This window comes from Nelumbo lutea, chromosome 5 (genome assembly GCF_056320005.1).
Source record: "Nelumbo lutea isolate HS-2025 chromosome 5, American lotus-T2T, whole genome shotgun sequence".
Lineage (NCBI taxonomy): Eukaryota > Viridiplantae > Streptophyta > Magnoliopsida > Proteales > Nelumbonaceae > Nelumbo > Nelumbo lutea.
Window position 1 is genome coordinate 44,968 of NC_142688.1, and position 17,387 is coordinate 62,354.

The 17,387-nt window shown below is 39.4% G+C and overlaps 1 protein-coding gene across 7 annotated transcripts in view; it reads right to left on the bottom strand.

The window, feature by feature from the left end:
- Positions 1–17,387, bottom strand: part of LOC148849660 (peroxisomal nicotinamide adenine dinucleotide carrier-like) — a 51,244-nt gene that overhangs the window by 12,225 nt on the left and 21,632 nt on the right. For 3 of the 7 annotated variants that reach the window (XM_088943796.1, XM_088943800.1, XM_088943795.1), the window contains exons 5-6: positions 15,787–15,841; positions 5,173–5,328 (exon numbers count right to left, since the gene is read on the bottom strand). In XM_088943796.1, coding sequence (XP_088799922.1) covers positions 5,173–5,328; positions 15,787–15,841 — 211 coding nt within the window. Of the gene's footprint in view, positions 1–5,172; positions 5,329–15,786; positions 15,842–16,525; positions 16,657–17,387 lie in introns of all 7 variants that reach the window. The other 4 variants (XM_088943798.1, XM_088943794.1, XM_088943797.1 and 1 more) reach the window with 3 other exon arrangements.

Here is a 17,387-nt window from a genome sequence, read left to right on the forward strand (position 1 = left end):
GATTGACATATATGCTCCAATTTGAGGAGTGTTGTAATATGTTACGTTGCTAGTGTAGGGGAATTTCTGGCATTTCTCCTTTTTATTTGTTATAAGTTGGCGCCCTAAGTATAAATACCAACTTAGGTGCTGCCAGCTACAACTTTTGGAATAGAATTATAGAACACTCCTCTTCTTCTTTCTCCTTCTCTTCTCTTCTCCTTTCATCTCTCTTCCTTTATTTTATTTTTCCCTTGCTGGACTACATACAATATTTGGGTTCTCCTTCCTGATTAACTCCTTTATCAAAGCTCTCTTTTTAGCATTCGCTAACCCTCGAACATTGCAACTGACAATCTTCATTCCTAACCTCTTCCTTCTTAATCCCACCACGCACCAACACTCAATTACTCCCTCGTTTTCTTCCCCCCTTCACTAAAGTCCTTATCACCTTCCACATCCAATTTTAACCTTTCCACTGCACTCATTGTTTTCTTCCTTACCTTCCCTTCTTCCTTCTTCTTTTCTAAAAAGATTTCCATGTCATTTGGATCTTTTAGTTTACAACCGAGCTTCCACACAAATTCAGCTAATCAAGTCATCTATGTTTCCTCACATCTAATTATTTTCTCTTCCCTTAAATCTTTAGATTTGAGAATATATCCATCTTGTCAATATACTGACCAAGATACCTTCCTCTATTGATAGGTAAGATACCTTCATTTCTCTAGCTCTCTCTTTTTTTAATTCCTCCAAAAATTTCTCAACTAATCCCTAAATTCTCTCCCCCCACTGGCCCACTCTCCCTCAGACTCACACCCATTCTCATCTCTTCTTGCTGCCTTGTCAAGGGTTGGAGTTGGTGGCTTATGGGCAACCTGAGAAGCTGAATTACAAGTTGCGGTCACAAGACACACATCAGTACCCAAAAACAAATTCATAGAAATACCTGGTTGGATCGCAGAAGAGGGGCTAAAAGATTTTCCTTGTCAGAGTTTTTCATTGGCTTTACTAGGTTGGGTATGTTGTGGTCCATTCTTTGTACAAAGAACACTTTGCAAATTACTTCCAATATTCTATAGCTTACCCTTTTCTAGATTTTCCTTATTCAGCTTCTGGTGGTTCACCAAATCCCCCTTACGGACACCCTACCTCAGGTCCCTATTTGGGAGTGGGTCTTCAATACCTGGGTTATGGTTTATCTCCACAACTACCAAATATTCCTCAGCCGCTTTAGCATTACTTCCAACTACCACCTGACTCCGAGCATAGGTTATTTCAGGAGCTCTTGTGTCTTCAACAAAAAGTTCATAAAGGTGGAGGTCCTCAACCAGCTCCTCTGTTGAATCCACCCTTGCTACACTTCCAATCATCAAACTTGTGTTTGACTCCAAGTCTTCAACATAGTTCAGCCAACCCCCGTCTACCATTTCTTTCTCCTTCGATCTTTCCCTGGTATACCTCAAGCTAGGGCGATCCTCTATAGAGACACCATGGCCTGTTTCCACTATTGTTTCTCTTCAGACCCATTGCATTGCTTGTTTCAAACCAGATTTCATACTAGACTTATCAAGCTTCTCTGATGCAGCTAAACTAGGAAGATGATAGACCAAGTTTAACGTCTCCAGTCGGAATCAAAGGGCCACAACTCACGTGACTGTTTAAAGAGTCACATGAGCCATTTAATTTAACCCCCACATCACTTGGACTGGGAACCTTCCTGGTCTAGCCAACAACCAATTCAAAAAAAAAAAGCTTGTTTCTTCGTTAACCTCTATGGACCCCACCCAGTGTCAAAGCGGGCTCCAATTTTGACCACCTCGACACAAGAATTTAACGCCGCCCTATTTTCACTGTTTTTAAAATTATTTGAATTTTTTTTCTTTAAATGGTATGGCATTCTCTCGTTCTAGTTCATTAGACTGTATTCCTTCCAAAATAGCTTACTTTGTTCCACTCCCCCCTTCCACGTCTCTTTGTCTTCCACATGGGAACTACTCTGCCAACTCAGCTTCATCTTCAACCTTGGAGATGCCTAACCAGAGAGACGATTTGATTTCCATTGCAAACCAGACCCTCCTCCATAGCCCCTTCAATCAATAGATCGAAAGAACATGGGATGCATTCCGGCTTCACTCCGGCCATCCTGAACTTTACGATAAATGGATCATCGAAGCTCACTTCCTCAAACTTTCCCCCTAGAACTATAACTATATTTGCAATAAAATCTTCCTTCCATAGGTTAAATGACAGCCCAACCATCTTCACTCTAGTGCTTGAAACAGTAATATCTTTTTCATTGCAGCACATCTGCCACCTTTCAAACAACACCACCCCTATCTCAATTTTGACCATTATGACATTCACTTCTTCCTTTCCAATATCAATAATAGCTCTATTTTCACAAAGAGGTAAGATAGCCGTTGTGTTTTTTATCTGTAACTTTTTTTTATCAGCAACAGAATACATAGATTTATTAATTAGAGGATAAACTTACAACATCTTGAGTAGCCTCGGCTACCCCAGAACAACTCAGAACAATATCAGAACATTTTTCTTATCTTACAAAGAAGGCCAAAAGCAATTCCCTCTATTAACCCCTTGTTTGGCCAAATGATCAGCAATGCAGAATGCTGATCTAGAAACCCACTGCATAACCACCAGCATATCTTTTGAGAACCTTTTGAATTTTCTGAGCTCATTTCTGTAATACCACGGAACCTTATCCTCTCGATTCAGCCAGCTTATGATCAACCTTGAGTCTCCTACGATCACCAACTTTCTGATCCCTATCTCCAAGCTTTTTAACTCCAAACACAGCCACCTTCAATTCTGCAACCATGGAGTCCAGAATACACAAAAACCAGATCTCCTTTGTCATTTCTTATCACCCCTCCCATTCCGGCAGCACCTGGATTACAAAAACAGCTACCACCAAAATTTAGTTTAAAGAAATCATTCCCTGGAGGCTCCACTTTTTTACTTGTTTCTTCTTTGCTGAAGATGATGCTGCAATAACTCCCCAATTCCTTGTAATATCATCAACAGTAAAATCACCAAACAACTTTGTTGTCTTCACCCAATACAATACCTTTTTCTTCCAAACCCCTCTTTCCACTTCCATTAGAATCTTTGGTATTTTTTTCGAGCTTGAGATGAGCATCGATTTCTGAGGCTTCATTGCCCACCGCAAGAACCAGAAGCATCCTTCGAATAATTTGGGTTATCCTCCAACCCCTTTGATCGAGCCTCACCTGCTTCCTCTTCAATCTGCTGCTTCTCCAGCGATTCTTCAGCAACATGGATCAAATATTGGTGTATCTTCTCCGTGAGTGCCTTTCCTTTCTGGAAAACATAACATCTGCTTTTTTCCACCCTTGAAGAGCTGTCACTGTTATGAATCACCCTTTTCTATTCCATCGCAGTATTGCCTCATACTTTCTAATAGAAGGACACAGAGAACTTTCCAACCTCGCATTCTAATAGGAAATGTTGCACCATCAATAAAGCCTTCCAACCACTACACAATTTCTCCAATGAGGAATATTGTCACTTTCCTTTCCTCCCTAATCTTCAATGTACACAAACCCTGACTTCGACAACTTTCAAATATCAACTTCTTGGCTTCGACTTATAGTTCCCTTCTCCACTTCGTCACAGTCAGAAACTTCTCTCCTCCCTTCAATGTCATGTTTCCGTTCGCTTCCACAGAGTTCTACTCTCTAAGCAACCATCTAGATCACTACTTTTTACCCCTACCATCCATACCTCTTCCCCTTGTTTCAAATATCACTAACAAGAATAATCATAATCCGTAAAACATAAAATTAAGACATAGGAATTAGATGCATATAAGATCCAAACCACACCCATTTGTTTTGCAGTAAGTAAAAGTCCACCGTACAACCCATTTGTTTTTTTTAGTAAGATCCATCTACAGAGAAATAAATGGGGAAGCAGGTACGGTAAAACCAAATTTTGCACACCAAACAAATTGAGCAGAAAAAAAGAAAACTCATAATAGAGAAGATATCAACTGATGTAGAAAAACAAGACAATGATCTGTTTTTAAGGACATAAATGCATCCAAATGGAATGAACACAATGGAGAAGATTAAATTTAAAGGAATGGAAGTAATAGATCTGGAAGAGTCCAGACAGATTCATGAGATTGAAATCGTTTCCATATTTTCCATAACCAATTTATATATTCTTTTTACCAATTAATAAGAAGGTACAAATTTACATATAAAAAAAAACAACCATTTGATAACATTTGTAATAATGAGTTTATTACTAGGACAGTATATCACATGCTAAATTCCTAATCAACTCTAGAACTGTCATAAGCATATACATACACTTCATGATCACAATCTAGACACCAATCTGTGCTGTGTTAATTCTATTTTCTTTCAAGGTATAAATTATCCTATATGATGGATGGTTAGGGTGGAGTGGCCAGGACTAATTTTGTGGGGATGCTTTGGTTGGTCACATAAATTATCCTATCATTGTTGTTATACAAATGCTTGTTTTTCTCTATAAACTGCTATGCTATGGCATACTCCTCTCTACTATAATTACTGGTATAGTTATATTGTCGTTACTGTTATACCATGTGTTGTTTCTCTCTACTATTACTGTTATGCTATGGATTGATAGTTAACACCTTATCTATTTAATATTGATGGCACTGATCCACGTCATTCAGGACCTTTTAACAACTGCATTTTACAAATTATGTACACATACACATAGATTAATCAAGAGGGGTCAATTTGTAAAATAGGCATTTCTCAGACACTATAGCATTTGGATAACCAAACAGCTTAACTGCATTCACAGATCCAGAAAAGAAAACAAAAAAAGCAATTTTTTACAGCTACCACAAACAGAAACTTAGTGAAATACATGTCTATTGCAAAAAGGCAACTATAACAGGTAACATGGAGATTCATAGAATAAAAAGGCCATTACCCAATGTTGGTCCAAGCTATCTAAGGTCTTTTGGGAGGGGTGGACTGAATATGTACCGAACCTTTGCCATTCTTTTTGCACAAAGTGGCTGCTCTCAGACTCGAAAAGCGTTCTCACGCTTGCCAGCCAGAAGATTGCAACATTACACCAGGAAATAGCCCTTTTGAATCATATACTGAAATAGCAGGTAATGGCAACAATAATGCTACTGACCACATAAGTTGTTCCATATGGGCGAGGTTTGATCGAATCAAGTTCATCCAACTTGTCTTGCAAAGTTGAAAGGTCTGTTGAATTGCTTATAGAAGCTTCCCTCAATATAGCTTCTCTCTTTGCCTCCATAATTTTCCTTTCTGCTTGAGTATGTGTCTACCCCCAAAAAAAAGACCGTCAGTTGATTCCACAATGCATTTAAAAAGACCTAAAAATTTAATGGAAATACAAATATACATTGGCAGTTTATCAGTGCCATGTAAACCACTCAAATATCAGATATTCCATTTTCTAAACAGTAAAATTCTTGACAGTATACAAATTCTCCCAATAAAAAAGAAAATGAGAAATTATAATTACAATTTTCTGATGTGTTATACTCCAGATACATTGGTTAAAACTGGTATAATTTTTTGTCAGTATGATAAAAATAGTACTGACTAAAGTAAATTATAAGGTGCAAAAAAGCATCCAAACAGTCAGCCTCGACTGACCATCCTAGTGATATTTAGATCATACATTGGCTTATACCCCTCCCCAATTATACAGTTTACAACTTAGCATAAAACAAATGATCCCTTGAAACCCCTTGTTAAGATAAACATCAGCCATTACGTTGGCTGACCTCTCAACACATTGTGTTGTAACTGTCATGTTCCTCGTCACCCATTTCATGCATTTGATCTCTCATTCCTGTAAGACCACATAGCTTCATCATTATTCAGCAACCAGCCTATCACCAACTTTGACTCCCCCTTCTATTATTAATCTCCGTATGCTCATTTTCTTTGCACCACTAACCCCTTCCATCACAGTCAACACTTCTACCCTCAATGAGTCCCCAACCCCATTCAACCTAGAAAACAAAGCAACTGCATAGCCTTCCTCATCACTGAAGATGTAAATCAGTCCTCTAATATCAAGATTACTTAGTGATTAGCAGAATAGAACAGATCTGAATAATTGTATAAGAGAGGAAGATGGCGAACAAAAGAGGTAAGAGAAGAAGAGTCGATTAATCACCCTTCTCCTATAACCCTATTTTGATAATCTCTAAAATATTGATGATGACAAGTATACCCTTAAGTGGGCAGCCAGCTTGGCAGTTACATAAAGAAAATAAAATAAGAACAAATAACAGGCCCATTAAGTGAGGCCCATCAACATAAAATAAAAGATAAAATAAAGGATATCACACGAAAGACTGTTAGGGCCCATTCGGCCCAGTCTCTTTGCACTCCCCCTCAAGCTGAGCATACATGTCAATCATGCCCAGCTTGCTTATATAGTGTATCAATTTCCCCCTGGGAACTCCCTTGGTCAAGATATCAGCCAGTTGCTCTTCTGATGTGATAAATGGTAAACAAACTTCTCCTGAAGAGACTCTTTCCCTTATGAAATGCCTATCAACCTCAATGTGCTTAGTTCTGTCATGTTGAACAGGATTATGTGCAATGTTGATAGCAGCTTGGTTGTCACAATAGAACATCATTGGTTTCTCGTCGTCCACCCCCAATTCCTCTAGAAGGGATCGTAGCCATAGTAATTCTGACACACCATGAGCCATTGCCCTGTATTCTGCTTCAGCTGAGGATCTAGCAACTACTGATTGTTTCTTACTCCTCCATGACACAATATTCCCAACAACCAGAGCACAATAACTAGAGGTGGACCTTCTGTCATCAAAACATCATGCCCAATCTACATCAGTAAAGGCTTTCAGCTTCATGTAACCATGCTTAACAAATGGAATACCTTTCCCTGGAGTACCTTTCAAGTAGCACAGAACCCTTTCTACAGCAGCTAGATGAGTATCTCTGAGAGAATGCATAAACAGACTGATAACACTGACTGCATAGGAAATATCTAGCTGAGTCATGCAAAGGTATAACAACTTCCCAAGCAGTCTCTGAAACACTCCCTTATCAGACAAAAGTTCACCATCTGTGGCAGAAAGCTTATGATTAGGATCAATGGGAGTGGAGATGGGTTTAGCTCCAAGTTTACCAGTTTCAGCAAGAAGATTAAGGACATATTTGCGCTGAGATATGAATATACCATCCTTAGAGCGAGCAACTTCAACGCCCAGGAAATACCGAAGATCTCCCAAATCTTTGATTTCAAATTCAGAGTTGAGAAGTGCTTTTAGTTTACTGGCCTCTTCAATGTCATTACTCGTGACCACAATATCATCAACATAGACAATCAAGAAGGTCATCAGAGAGGCATTTCTCTTCAAGAACAGTGTATGATCATATTGTGTTTGAATGTAGCCAAAAGAGACAAGAGTAGCCCAAAATCTCTCAAACCAAGCCCGAGGAGATTGTTTGAGACCATAAATAGATTTGTGTAGTTTACACACCTTGCCTTTCGTTTCTTTCCCATACACTCTTGGAGGTAGAGACATATAGACCTCTTCGTGCAGTTCTTCATTCAAGAAGGCATTTTTAACATCGAACTGGTGTAGGGGCCAGTCAAAAGTAGCTGCTAGAGAAAGTAAAACCCCAACTGAAGTCATCTTAGCTACAGGAGCAAATGTCTCAAGATAGTCAATGCCATACATTTGGGCGTAACCCTTAGCAACCAACCGAGCCTTAAACCTCTCAACAGAGCCATCAGAGTGATATTTAATAATAAACACCCATTTACAACCCATTGGTTCCTTCCCTTCCGACAAGTCCACAATATCCCAGGTATGATTCTTATGCAATGGCATCAAGTTCGGTCATCATTGCTTCCCTCCATTCAGCTTGAGATAAAGCTTCCGATACAGACCTGAGTATCACATGGGAAGAAATAGAGGCAAGAAAAGAGTAGTAGGAAGGGGAGAGAAGGCTGTAAGATAAGTGTTTGGAGATACAATGGGTTGTACACTTCCGCTTGCCCTTGCGAAAAGCAATAGGAAGATCAAGGTTTGGAACAGTCTGAGATGGGTCAGTAGAGAGCTGACCTATTTCCTCAGGAATGATGGGAGTGGCAAGATGCTCTTCTGAGGAGTGAAAACAAACTGCACATGTCTGAATCTCTGCCTTTGGTGCCACCTTTGGAGAGCAGGAGCAGAAGCAGGAGGGGGAGCAATGACATCAGGGGTAGGTCCAGTGGAAGAGGTGGACACCCCATGATCGGACTCACAAGGGATGGGAAGAGGAACAGCTGGAGGCATAGCAAAGTACTCATCAGATTTCTCTCCCTCATGAGGAATACTAAAGAAGGGAGTCAACTCTGCAAAGGTGACATCTTGAGATACAAAACGGGTGCCACGAACTGGATCAAAACAGCAATAACCCTTCTGTGTGGAGGCATATCCCAGAAACACGCACTTATGAGCCTTAGGTTCAAACTTGTGCCTTTGGTGACTATGAATATGCACATAGAAAGTACACCCAAACACAGAGAGGAAGAGAAAAGAGATCCTCATCCGGGAAGAGAAGACTAAAAGGGGTTTTAAAGCCAAGGACCCAGGAGGGCATACAGTTGATCAGAAAGGTAGCAGTAAGAATAGCATCTCCCCAAAACTTCACGGGAACATGGGATGCAAATAAGAGGGATCTGGCAATCTCAACCACATGCTTGTTCTTTCTTTCCGCCACCTTGTTTTGTTGTGGAGTGTAGGAACAAGAACTTTGATGAATAACCCCAAAAGTTTCAAGATAGGTGGAGAGGGTTTTCTCAAAATACTCCTTAGCATTGTCAGAGTGGAATATTTTGATGCGGGTATTAAACTGGGTGAGGAGTTCATGAAAATTTTTCACAATAGCTGGTACTTCATCCCTAGATTTCATGAGATAAATTCAAGTGTAACGTGAATAATCATCAATAAAAAGGAAAAAGTACATGTAACCCCCCATGGTTGGCATGTGATACGGCCCCCACACATCAGAGTGAACAATATGGAAAGGAGAAAATGATCTTTTATTGCTAATTGAATAGGAATGTCTACAATGCTTTGTCAGCTCACATGATTCACAATGAAAACTCGATAAAGACACTCCTTTAAACATATATGGGAACAGATGACTCAAAGCAGAAAAGGACAAGTGACCAAACCGAAAATGACATAATAAAATTTTGTTAACAGACTCTAACACGACTGACTCTAAGGCAACTCCATGAGGTGGTCCCAAAGCTTGATCTGGTGTGTCCAACAAGTATATTCCGTTCGCCTCATGGCCACTCCCAATCATCCTCCGAGACTATAGGTCCTGAAAAACACAATGAGTAGGAAAGAAAGTTATGCTGCAATTCATCGACTTTGTTAAGCTACTAACAGATAAAAGGTTTGTTTTAAGCTTAGGAACACGAAGAACAGAAGATAAGAACAGTGTGTCAGAGGTCTCTATATCACCTTTACCAGAGATGGGGACAAGGGACCCATCGGCAAGGGATATTTTCTCTTTCCCAAAGAGGAGGTGATATGAGCAAAACAGGTTAGATAGGCTGGTCATATGGTCTGATGCACCGGAATCAATAATCCAAGGGATTTTATGATTACCTAAAGCTAAAGCATGATTCGCAGAAGCACGAGTACCTGAGTGAGCAAAAGTCGATGAAGATGATGTACTGTTGGAAGGGTGAGTTGAAGAAACTGTAGCTTCCAAGTGATTCAGAAGCCTCCCATACTTCTCAAAATCCAGCTTCATTGCAGCCAACTGCTCAATAGTTGATTTTTCTTTGCTTTCCTTACTTCCCCCTTCAGGCACTGTAGCAACATTAGCAGTCTTGCGTTTTCCCACCTGACTGCCTTCTTAGGGTTATTATTGTTCTTAAACCTATCAGGAAGAAGTTCAGGATGAAGCTTCCAATAGATGTCCTTTGTATGTCGTGGTTTCTTGCAATATTCACACATTTGCTCTCTTTTCTCAGTAGGGCCCTTCGGTTTCATTCCCGCATGTGCAAAATGTTTTGTAGATGGACTCTGCAACTGCACCTGCCGCCTACTCTCCTCACTACTTATCATAGCATATGCCTGTGAAAGAGTAACCACATCCCTGGCCAAAATGTTATGTCTGATAATATCAAACTCAGGGTTGAGTCCAATGAGAAACTCAAACACCCTATTTCTCTCCACTAGCTTTCTATACCTTTCAACATCCTTTTTAATCTCTCACACCACTGTCTCCATAACATCAATTTCCTGCCATAGGGATTTTAGTATAAAGTAGTAGATTGCCACACTCTTCTCCCCCTGTCTCAGGTTCTTCACATCACTTTTCAATTTGTATGCTCTAGCTACATTCAATTTCTGTGAATAGAAATCCTCCCAATTAGGAGTTATCCCAATCCAAATCAATATTTGGATAGGGGATAATCTTAATCCTATCTGCAGATTAAGTTAGTTTACTCCTGATCTTATCAGGAAGTTACCAGATTCAAATCTGATTTGAATTTGGTCTCCCAGAATGGATAAGGTAAAAGGCCCAATCCTTTCACTAACATTAATCCCAGGTTTGCCCCACAGATGGGTGATCATATCAGCCCAGCTCGTAATGGGCTTTTGGCCCATTAAGTGTTCAGTGTTTAATTAGTTTCCAATCTGCTGCCCAGTTGGGCTTCTTTGTGGGCGAATTCCAAAAATTTTCCTACATTCTCCCAACTGGGAATCATATTCCCTAAATTTAGAATACAATATTCAATGATTCTACTTGAACCATAATCAAACCAGATCTGAACCAAAAGGAAACAAGAAGGATTATACCTAATCCGGAGAAACAATATCTCCCAAAGTTGGTGTTCACGCCCAAAGAAGATGCCAAGATCCGCTCCTGCTGAAGATGACACAACTGTTGATGGAACAGAACCAGCAGGGTGCATCATACACACTGGATCCTTCGCAAGAACCCACTGGAAACTCTGAACACTGAATCCTTTTCAGTCTTTTCTACAAGACTGACGTCAAGAACTGATTTCTTGAGTTCTTTCTCCTACAAAGATCGAACCTTGCAAGAGGGGTTGGCGGTGGCTGGAGGAGAACTCCTGGAATGAAGATGGCTGAATAGCTTTTCTTCTCTCTGGAGTTCTTGAGATCAAATCTCTGTTGCAGAAGACTTTGGATTAATTTTCCTTACCTCTTGGTTAATTTTTATGTGGAAGGATTACTCCGATTCATTGCTCAAGCCGTTGGACCCGTTCTGAAATTTGATCTGGCCACCATCACCCTTTCTAGGACGATGGCGGCTAGAGTTTGTGTTGAACTTGACCTGCTACGTTCTCACCCCAAAAGTCTGGATTGGCTCTGGTTGTGATGGCTTCTGGCAGCCTATTGAATATGAGAATCTCCCAGCTTATTGTGAATCTTGTTATAAGATCAGTCACAGCTCCAATGATTGTAAACATAAGAAAGAAAAGAAAAGGGCCAAGGGTTCTGTGTAACTTCCTAAGAAACCCTCTGAAACAAAATATGTGGAAAACCAAGATGGTCCTAGTGCGTGATCCTAGAAAAGGTAAAGAAACTCAAGTGGTTGAACCCATCGTAGCAGATGAGAATAGATCCAATGAGATTCTGGATCTTTCAACTGAAACAGAGAAGCAGGTAGATCCCTCATCTCAGCAGATGATTCCATTCTGGTTGGAGGCAAAAAAAACAGCTTCCTTGTTCTCTCTGAAAGAATGGCCGATTTCAAAGAGGTCACAGTTAATGAACTTAGAGACTTTCAGGCAAGAATGGGTCCACAAGTTCAATACCACTTCAGCTCTCACTAATGAGACTTTCAGGCAAGAATATGGTCGAATTCACTAATTATCAATCCCAGGTCTCATCACCTGAAGTTAATACCACTTCAGCTCTATCTGAAGGAGAGGTGGAAAAATCCGGGCAAGATAAAAAGAAGAAATCAAATGCCCCGGTGAGCAGTATGAAAAGGCAACTACCAGATCCAATGTGGGTCCAGGTATGACTTTTGTCTCTTTATAATATGAAGATCATCCATTGGAATGCCTGCGGATTAGGGAACAACCCCACAATCCGGAGACTTAAAAAGCTAAGAAAGCTTCATTCTGTTGGCACCTTCTCTATTGTTGAACCTAAGGTTGCTTGGAGGGAACTTTCCCGCATTGCTCTCAGACTAAATATGATTTTTTTTGTAACTAATGATGATGTAAACCCTCAGCTAGTTCTGTTTTGGCATGCGTCCATTACAATATATTTAATGCCTCTGAATAAGCTCTATGCTGTTTGGTAGAAATACCAGGGATCAACCCTTTCATTTTGATTTCTATTCATGCTAAATGCAATATTGTTGATAGAAGAATCATGTGGGATTTCATTGGCTCCTTTGTGAACTCTCTGCAACTTCCTTGCCTTGTGGTGGGAGATTTTAATGCTATTCTAGATCCGGGTGAGAAGTTGGGTGGTCTGCCCCTAACACAGTTGCCCATGAGCGATTTCCAAGATTTTGTCTACATTGCTGGTTTACATGATCTAGGCTTCTCTGGTTCTAAATACACTTGGTGTAATAATCAGGACGGTAACAGTTGTGTGTGGGCTCACCTAGATAGAGCCCTTGTGAATTCGGCCTGGTTTATAGATCATGCCACCTCTCCAGCGGTTCTCCTTAACAGACAGTATTCAGAGCATGCCCCGTTGCTTATTAAGCTGTCTAGTGATCGCCGCACTGTCCCTTCTCTCTTTGTATTTCAACATGTGGATTAATCACTCTGCCCTGATATTGTCTCTGCAAGTTGGTCTGAGTTTGCTCCAAGTACCCCTTCAATGTATGAGGAGGTGACTACATTTGCATTACCACCTTTTCCACTCCCATTCCTTTTTCCACTATTTCCACTCTTGAATTTGGTAGACATGACCTCTGGATGTAGCTTCCAACAGGTGTATTTAGTATGTTTGGGCTTCTTGCAGTACTCACATACAATATCCGGCTTGAGTCCAGTGAGGAACTCAAAAACCCAAGTTCTCTCCATCAACTTCCTATGTGTTTCAGCATCTTTTGTACACCCCCATACAACAGTCTCCATCAAGTCAATCTCCTGCAGAGAGATTTCAGCATGGAGAAGTAGACGGCTAAGGGCTTCTCCCCCTATCTTAGATTGTTCACATCATTCTTCTGTTTGTAGGTTTGAATAACAATCAACTTCTGGGAATAGGTCTCCGTGATACTATCCCACACTTCCTTCAGAGTTTCCATCCAGAGGTAGTGTTGACTAACATGTGGCTACATGGAATTTATAACCAGCCGACTACTGTGTAATTCTCCTGCATCCACCTCTCATAGGTAGGATCATCCTCAACAGGTTTCTTCTTGCTCTTGGTGATGTACCCCATTTCCCTCTACTACACACATGTATCTTTATAGACCAAGACCAGGCCAAATAATTGGTTCCATCCAACTTTATAGTGGTTACTTCTACTAACAGAGTCTCCACAGACCCTTTATGCCCAAACCCAGAATTTGTGGGGTATTTGGTTTCCCCTCCAGTTTACTCCATTGATTGAACGAAAGCAAATGAAAATTAAATCATGGCTTTACTAATCAAGCATTACCGACAGCACGAGATGAGATATGAGAGAAAGTGCAGCAGTTCCTGCCATAGGTTCCAGAGCACTGTCCAACCTGAATCAATCTCAAAGGAAACTCAAAAAGCTTCCCTTTAATCCCCAAGCGCCAGCTTCAAAGTGTCTCTAGAACCCGCAACATAGTTTCACTAGTTATCTAGGGTTTTTGAGAAAATCTCCAAGAACCTGCCTTGGGCTTCAACTAAGGGTAAAATCCTCTCCAAAAGCCCTCCCAAACTGGGCTACATAAGCTACTAATCAATCAGCTGATCAGTTCTCCATACACAATGTGTATGGGTCAAAAAGGAAGAAGTTGTCGAAGGTGGGAACCTGCTCTAACACCAAGTTGCAGAACACACCTGTAATAAATCGGAAAATAAAATAAAGTAGAAAGAAAAGAAAGAGAAGAAGAGTTTCAGCAGAAGCTTAGAAGGAAGATGAGAGAATGGAAGAAAAGAGAATATAGAGTTGTTCGATCCCCCCTTCTTTGTCTCTAATTTAATTTATATCTGCTGAAACAAAAACATATGTAAAGTTACAAGAGTGCCCTTAGTTGGGCAGCTGACTTGGACAATAAACAAGAAATAAAAATTAGGCCCATAAAGAAGGCCCACTACAGCAGAAATAACAGCCGAAACAAAGCTACTTAAATAAAAGAAAACTAAGGCCATTCGGCCCAGTCTCTCTACACTCGCCATTTTCATATCTCATTACAACCCAAACCGAAGCTTCACTTACCCGTCTCCTTATTGTCGCCCCTTTTTCCAATTACTCGGCAGCCCTGGGCTCTTTAAATTTTTAACTTTCCTATCTTACTCCTTCCCCTTAAGACCTTTAACTTCCCCAAACTACACCCCCCTCCCCCTTGCCTACTTCAAAATCCCTATTCCCCATTTCCCCTTCCCTTCTCTAACTTCTACCACTCAACCCTTCATCTTCCCTTCTCTAACTTCTACCACTCAACCCTTCATCTTCCCTTCTCTTACCACCACCTCCAGCCATGTGTCCTCCAACCTGTATCACCCCCTTACTTCTTCCAAATTTACTTTTCACCCCCAGTCCTGACACTACATCATCTTCAACCTCCGTCTGACTCTTCAACTTCCTGATTACATCTGCTCTACTACTCTGAATCTCTTTATCATTAACTTCCCCAGCCTTCCCACTTCCAATCTTAACACTCTACCCTCCTCCTCTGCTCTCAAGGTCACATCCTCCCCCTCTAAGATAGTTCTAAGCTCAAACCTTTCTCCAGCACCATATTACTTTTTGTAATCGTTGGTGTCTTTACATTATGTTAGCCTTAGTAGGAGTAATAAGGTGTTAGTGATGTAAAAGAACATCAGTTCTCATGGCTTGTCAATAAATAGAGTCATTGTGAATGTAATTTAGGAAGGATTTATTTGCTGCAACAAAGTGTAGTTTAATAATTTTGGTTGTTGACAGGAATTTGTTTATTTTTTCCCTCTCTTTTTTTTTTTTTGAAGATAAATAAAGAAAAAAATATTAAATAATAAAAGGGTACATAAGACTTAGGTAACAAGGTATCACCCTCCAACATAAGAAAGAAACTTCAGAAATCAAAACACACTAAACCACTAATACAACAATTAGACATTCAAAGTACACCAGAAATTCGAACCAAAGTCTTCTTTTATGAAGCCTTCAAATTCTGGGAGAACTAACACCCAATCTAAGATCTTCAAACTGATTATTGCCCCAACTTTTTTCCCCTCTCTATTTCATCTATATCTTCTTCTAAGTAATATAATTCTTTGCTGTTTACCCAAACAACAAGAGTTGTCTTTCTAATTTCTTGCTCATTGTTTAGTGAACAGAAAGATGTCTACTTCCTTTTCGATCCTAATTTTTCCTCTTTAATCACCCAAAGCGCCTCCACCCCACAAATCCCACCACTATATTTGAAATTTGTAGGACCCCTACCCTGTCCTACATCACATTTCTTCGGTCATTAGTATGCAGTAAAGAAAAAAATACTTGTTTATCAGTAAAATGGTTGACATTTAGGTTTCAGACATGATTAATAATAAAATCAACATTTATAAAATGCAAGAAGAGTTTCTAGAAATGTGACATCCCAAAAGTACCTGCATTCGAGTCACAAGAACCCATATTGGATTTGTCAGCAATACATTTAAGGACCTGCAATATAAGGCACTCAAGTAAATAATAATAATAATAATAATAATAATAATAATAATAATAATAGTAATAATAATAATAATAATACAAAGAAATTAACTATTTAACCTGACCTAACTACCCGAGTTTTGACATCTTAAACTAATACTTAAATAATATAAGAGTTTGTCTTGTTTGGATGATCTAATAGGTTTTGTGTCTTGAAAAGAAAATGTTGTGGTTGACTTAAATAAAGGTAAATATGCCTGTACCGTGTTGATATAGTTCAAATAATATATGTATGGGGAATGGGAGAGAGAGACTCTTGACCAAAATGATTTTGGGTTTTAGAAGGTATTCTTCAGGATTGAGATATAAAAGGCAGACTACGATGAACACAGTTTTAGGGTTGGTTTCAGGATTGACTGTAATTCTCTACAGGGATAACATTTAGAGTCAATGGATTTCTAAATAACAAATTAACAAGCATACAAAATCAAAGGGAATGCATTGTAGTTAACAAGGTAATGCATTGTAGCATCCAATTAACATTAAAATTGGTACATCTTCAACTTTGCCCATTATGGAATTTGTTGTATCTCAACAAACATCCCAGATCAATCAATATATAATCGAGAAAGAAAATATGGAAATTAAGGAACTTTTTTTGAGCCCCCTTTTATTTGTGATAACCAGATTATTTACCCAGCAATAGCTGCCACCACAAGCCATGTTAACATTCCAACAGTACCATCACCAAGCCCTTTCCTTTTCCGGGCAACTGCAACAGCCTCTGCCTTGTTTTTAAAAAGCTGGTAAAAATAATAATAGACTCCCTAATAGCAACAGAGATTATTAGATGGTAATAACAAAAAGCAATTCTTGATGGAAATGCTTCAAATAAGCAGGGGAAAAGATCAGATGTATAAATGCAGCAGAGGAAAATGGATTCCATAAAATGTCTTTTGAGAGAGAAAATGCTTCAACTACTTTGCTCTCCCATTTATTTATGTAGTTTTGATATTTAATTAGGTTTTCACTATACACATATATCCTTATCTACTGCCAGTATTTTCTTTTTCCCTTTGGTTTTTTAGATATCAGTTGCTTTCTGCCTAATTAAGATTTATGTGATTGAAAGAATCAATGCATATATTTATAGAGATGTTCTGAAAAGGCATTTACATAAAAGTTGAAACAAACCTTCTAATCTTGGTTGGCTACAACTGTTTCATGATGTTTCTTTTCTTCTTTTCTGCTGTCTATCATTACAAATTGGGATGAGACCTCAAGCTTTAGACTTGTATATGATTTCTTATTGTATCAATTGCCTCCATGCATCTTATGCCGCAAGTCAGCAACCATACATACATTGATGATGATTTAAAAACTTAGCAAAGCACAACAAAAGCAAAAGAAGGTGATGGCAAAATGACCTAAGTAAGATGTTAAATGATCTCTCCACTATGGCCTCAATCACATATGGACAAACTTAATTTGCTAAAATCGAATGAATAAATTGAAAACAGAAGAAATTGGATAAGGAAATAAAGAAGAAGAAAAAGGT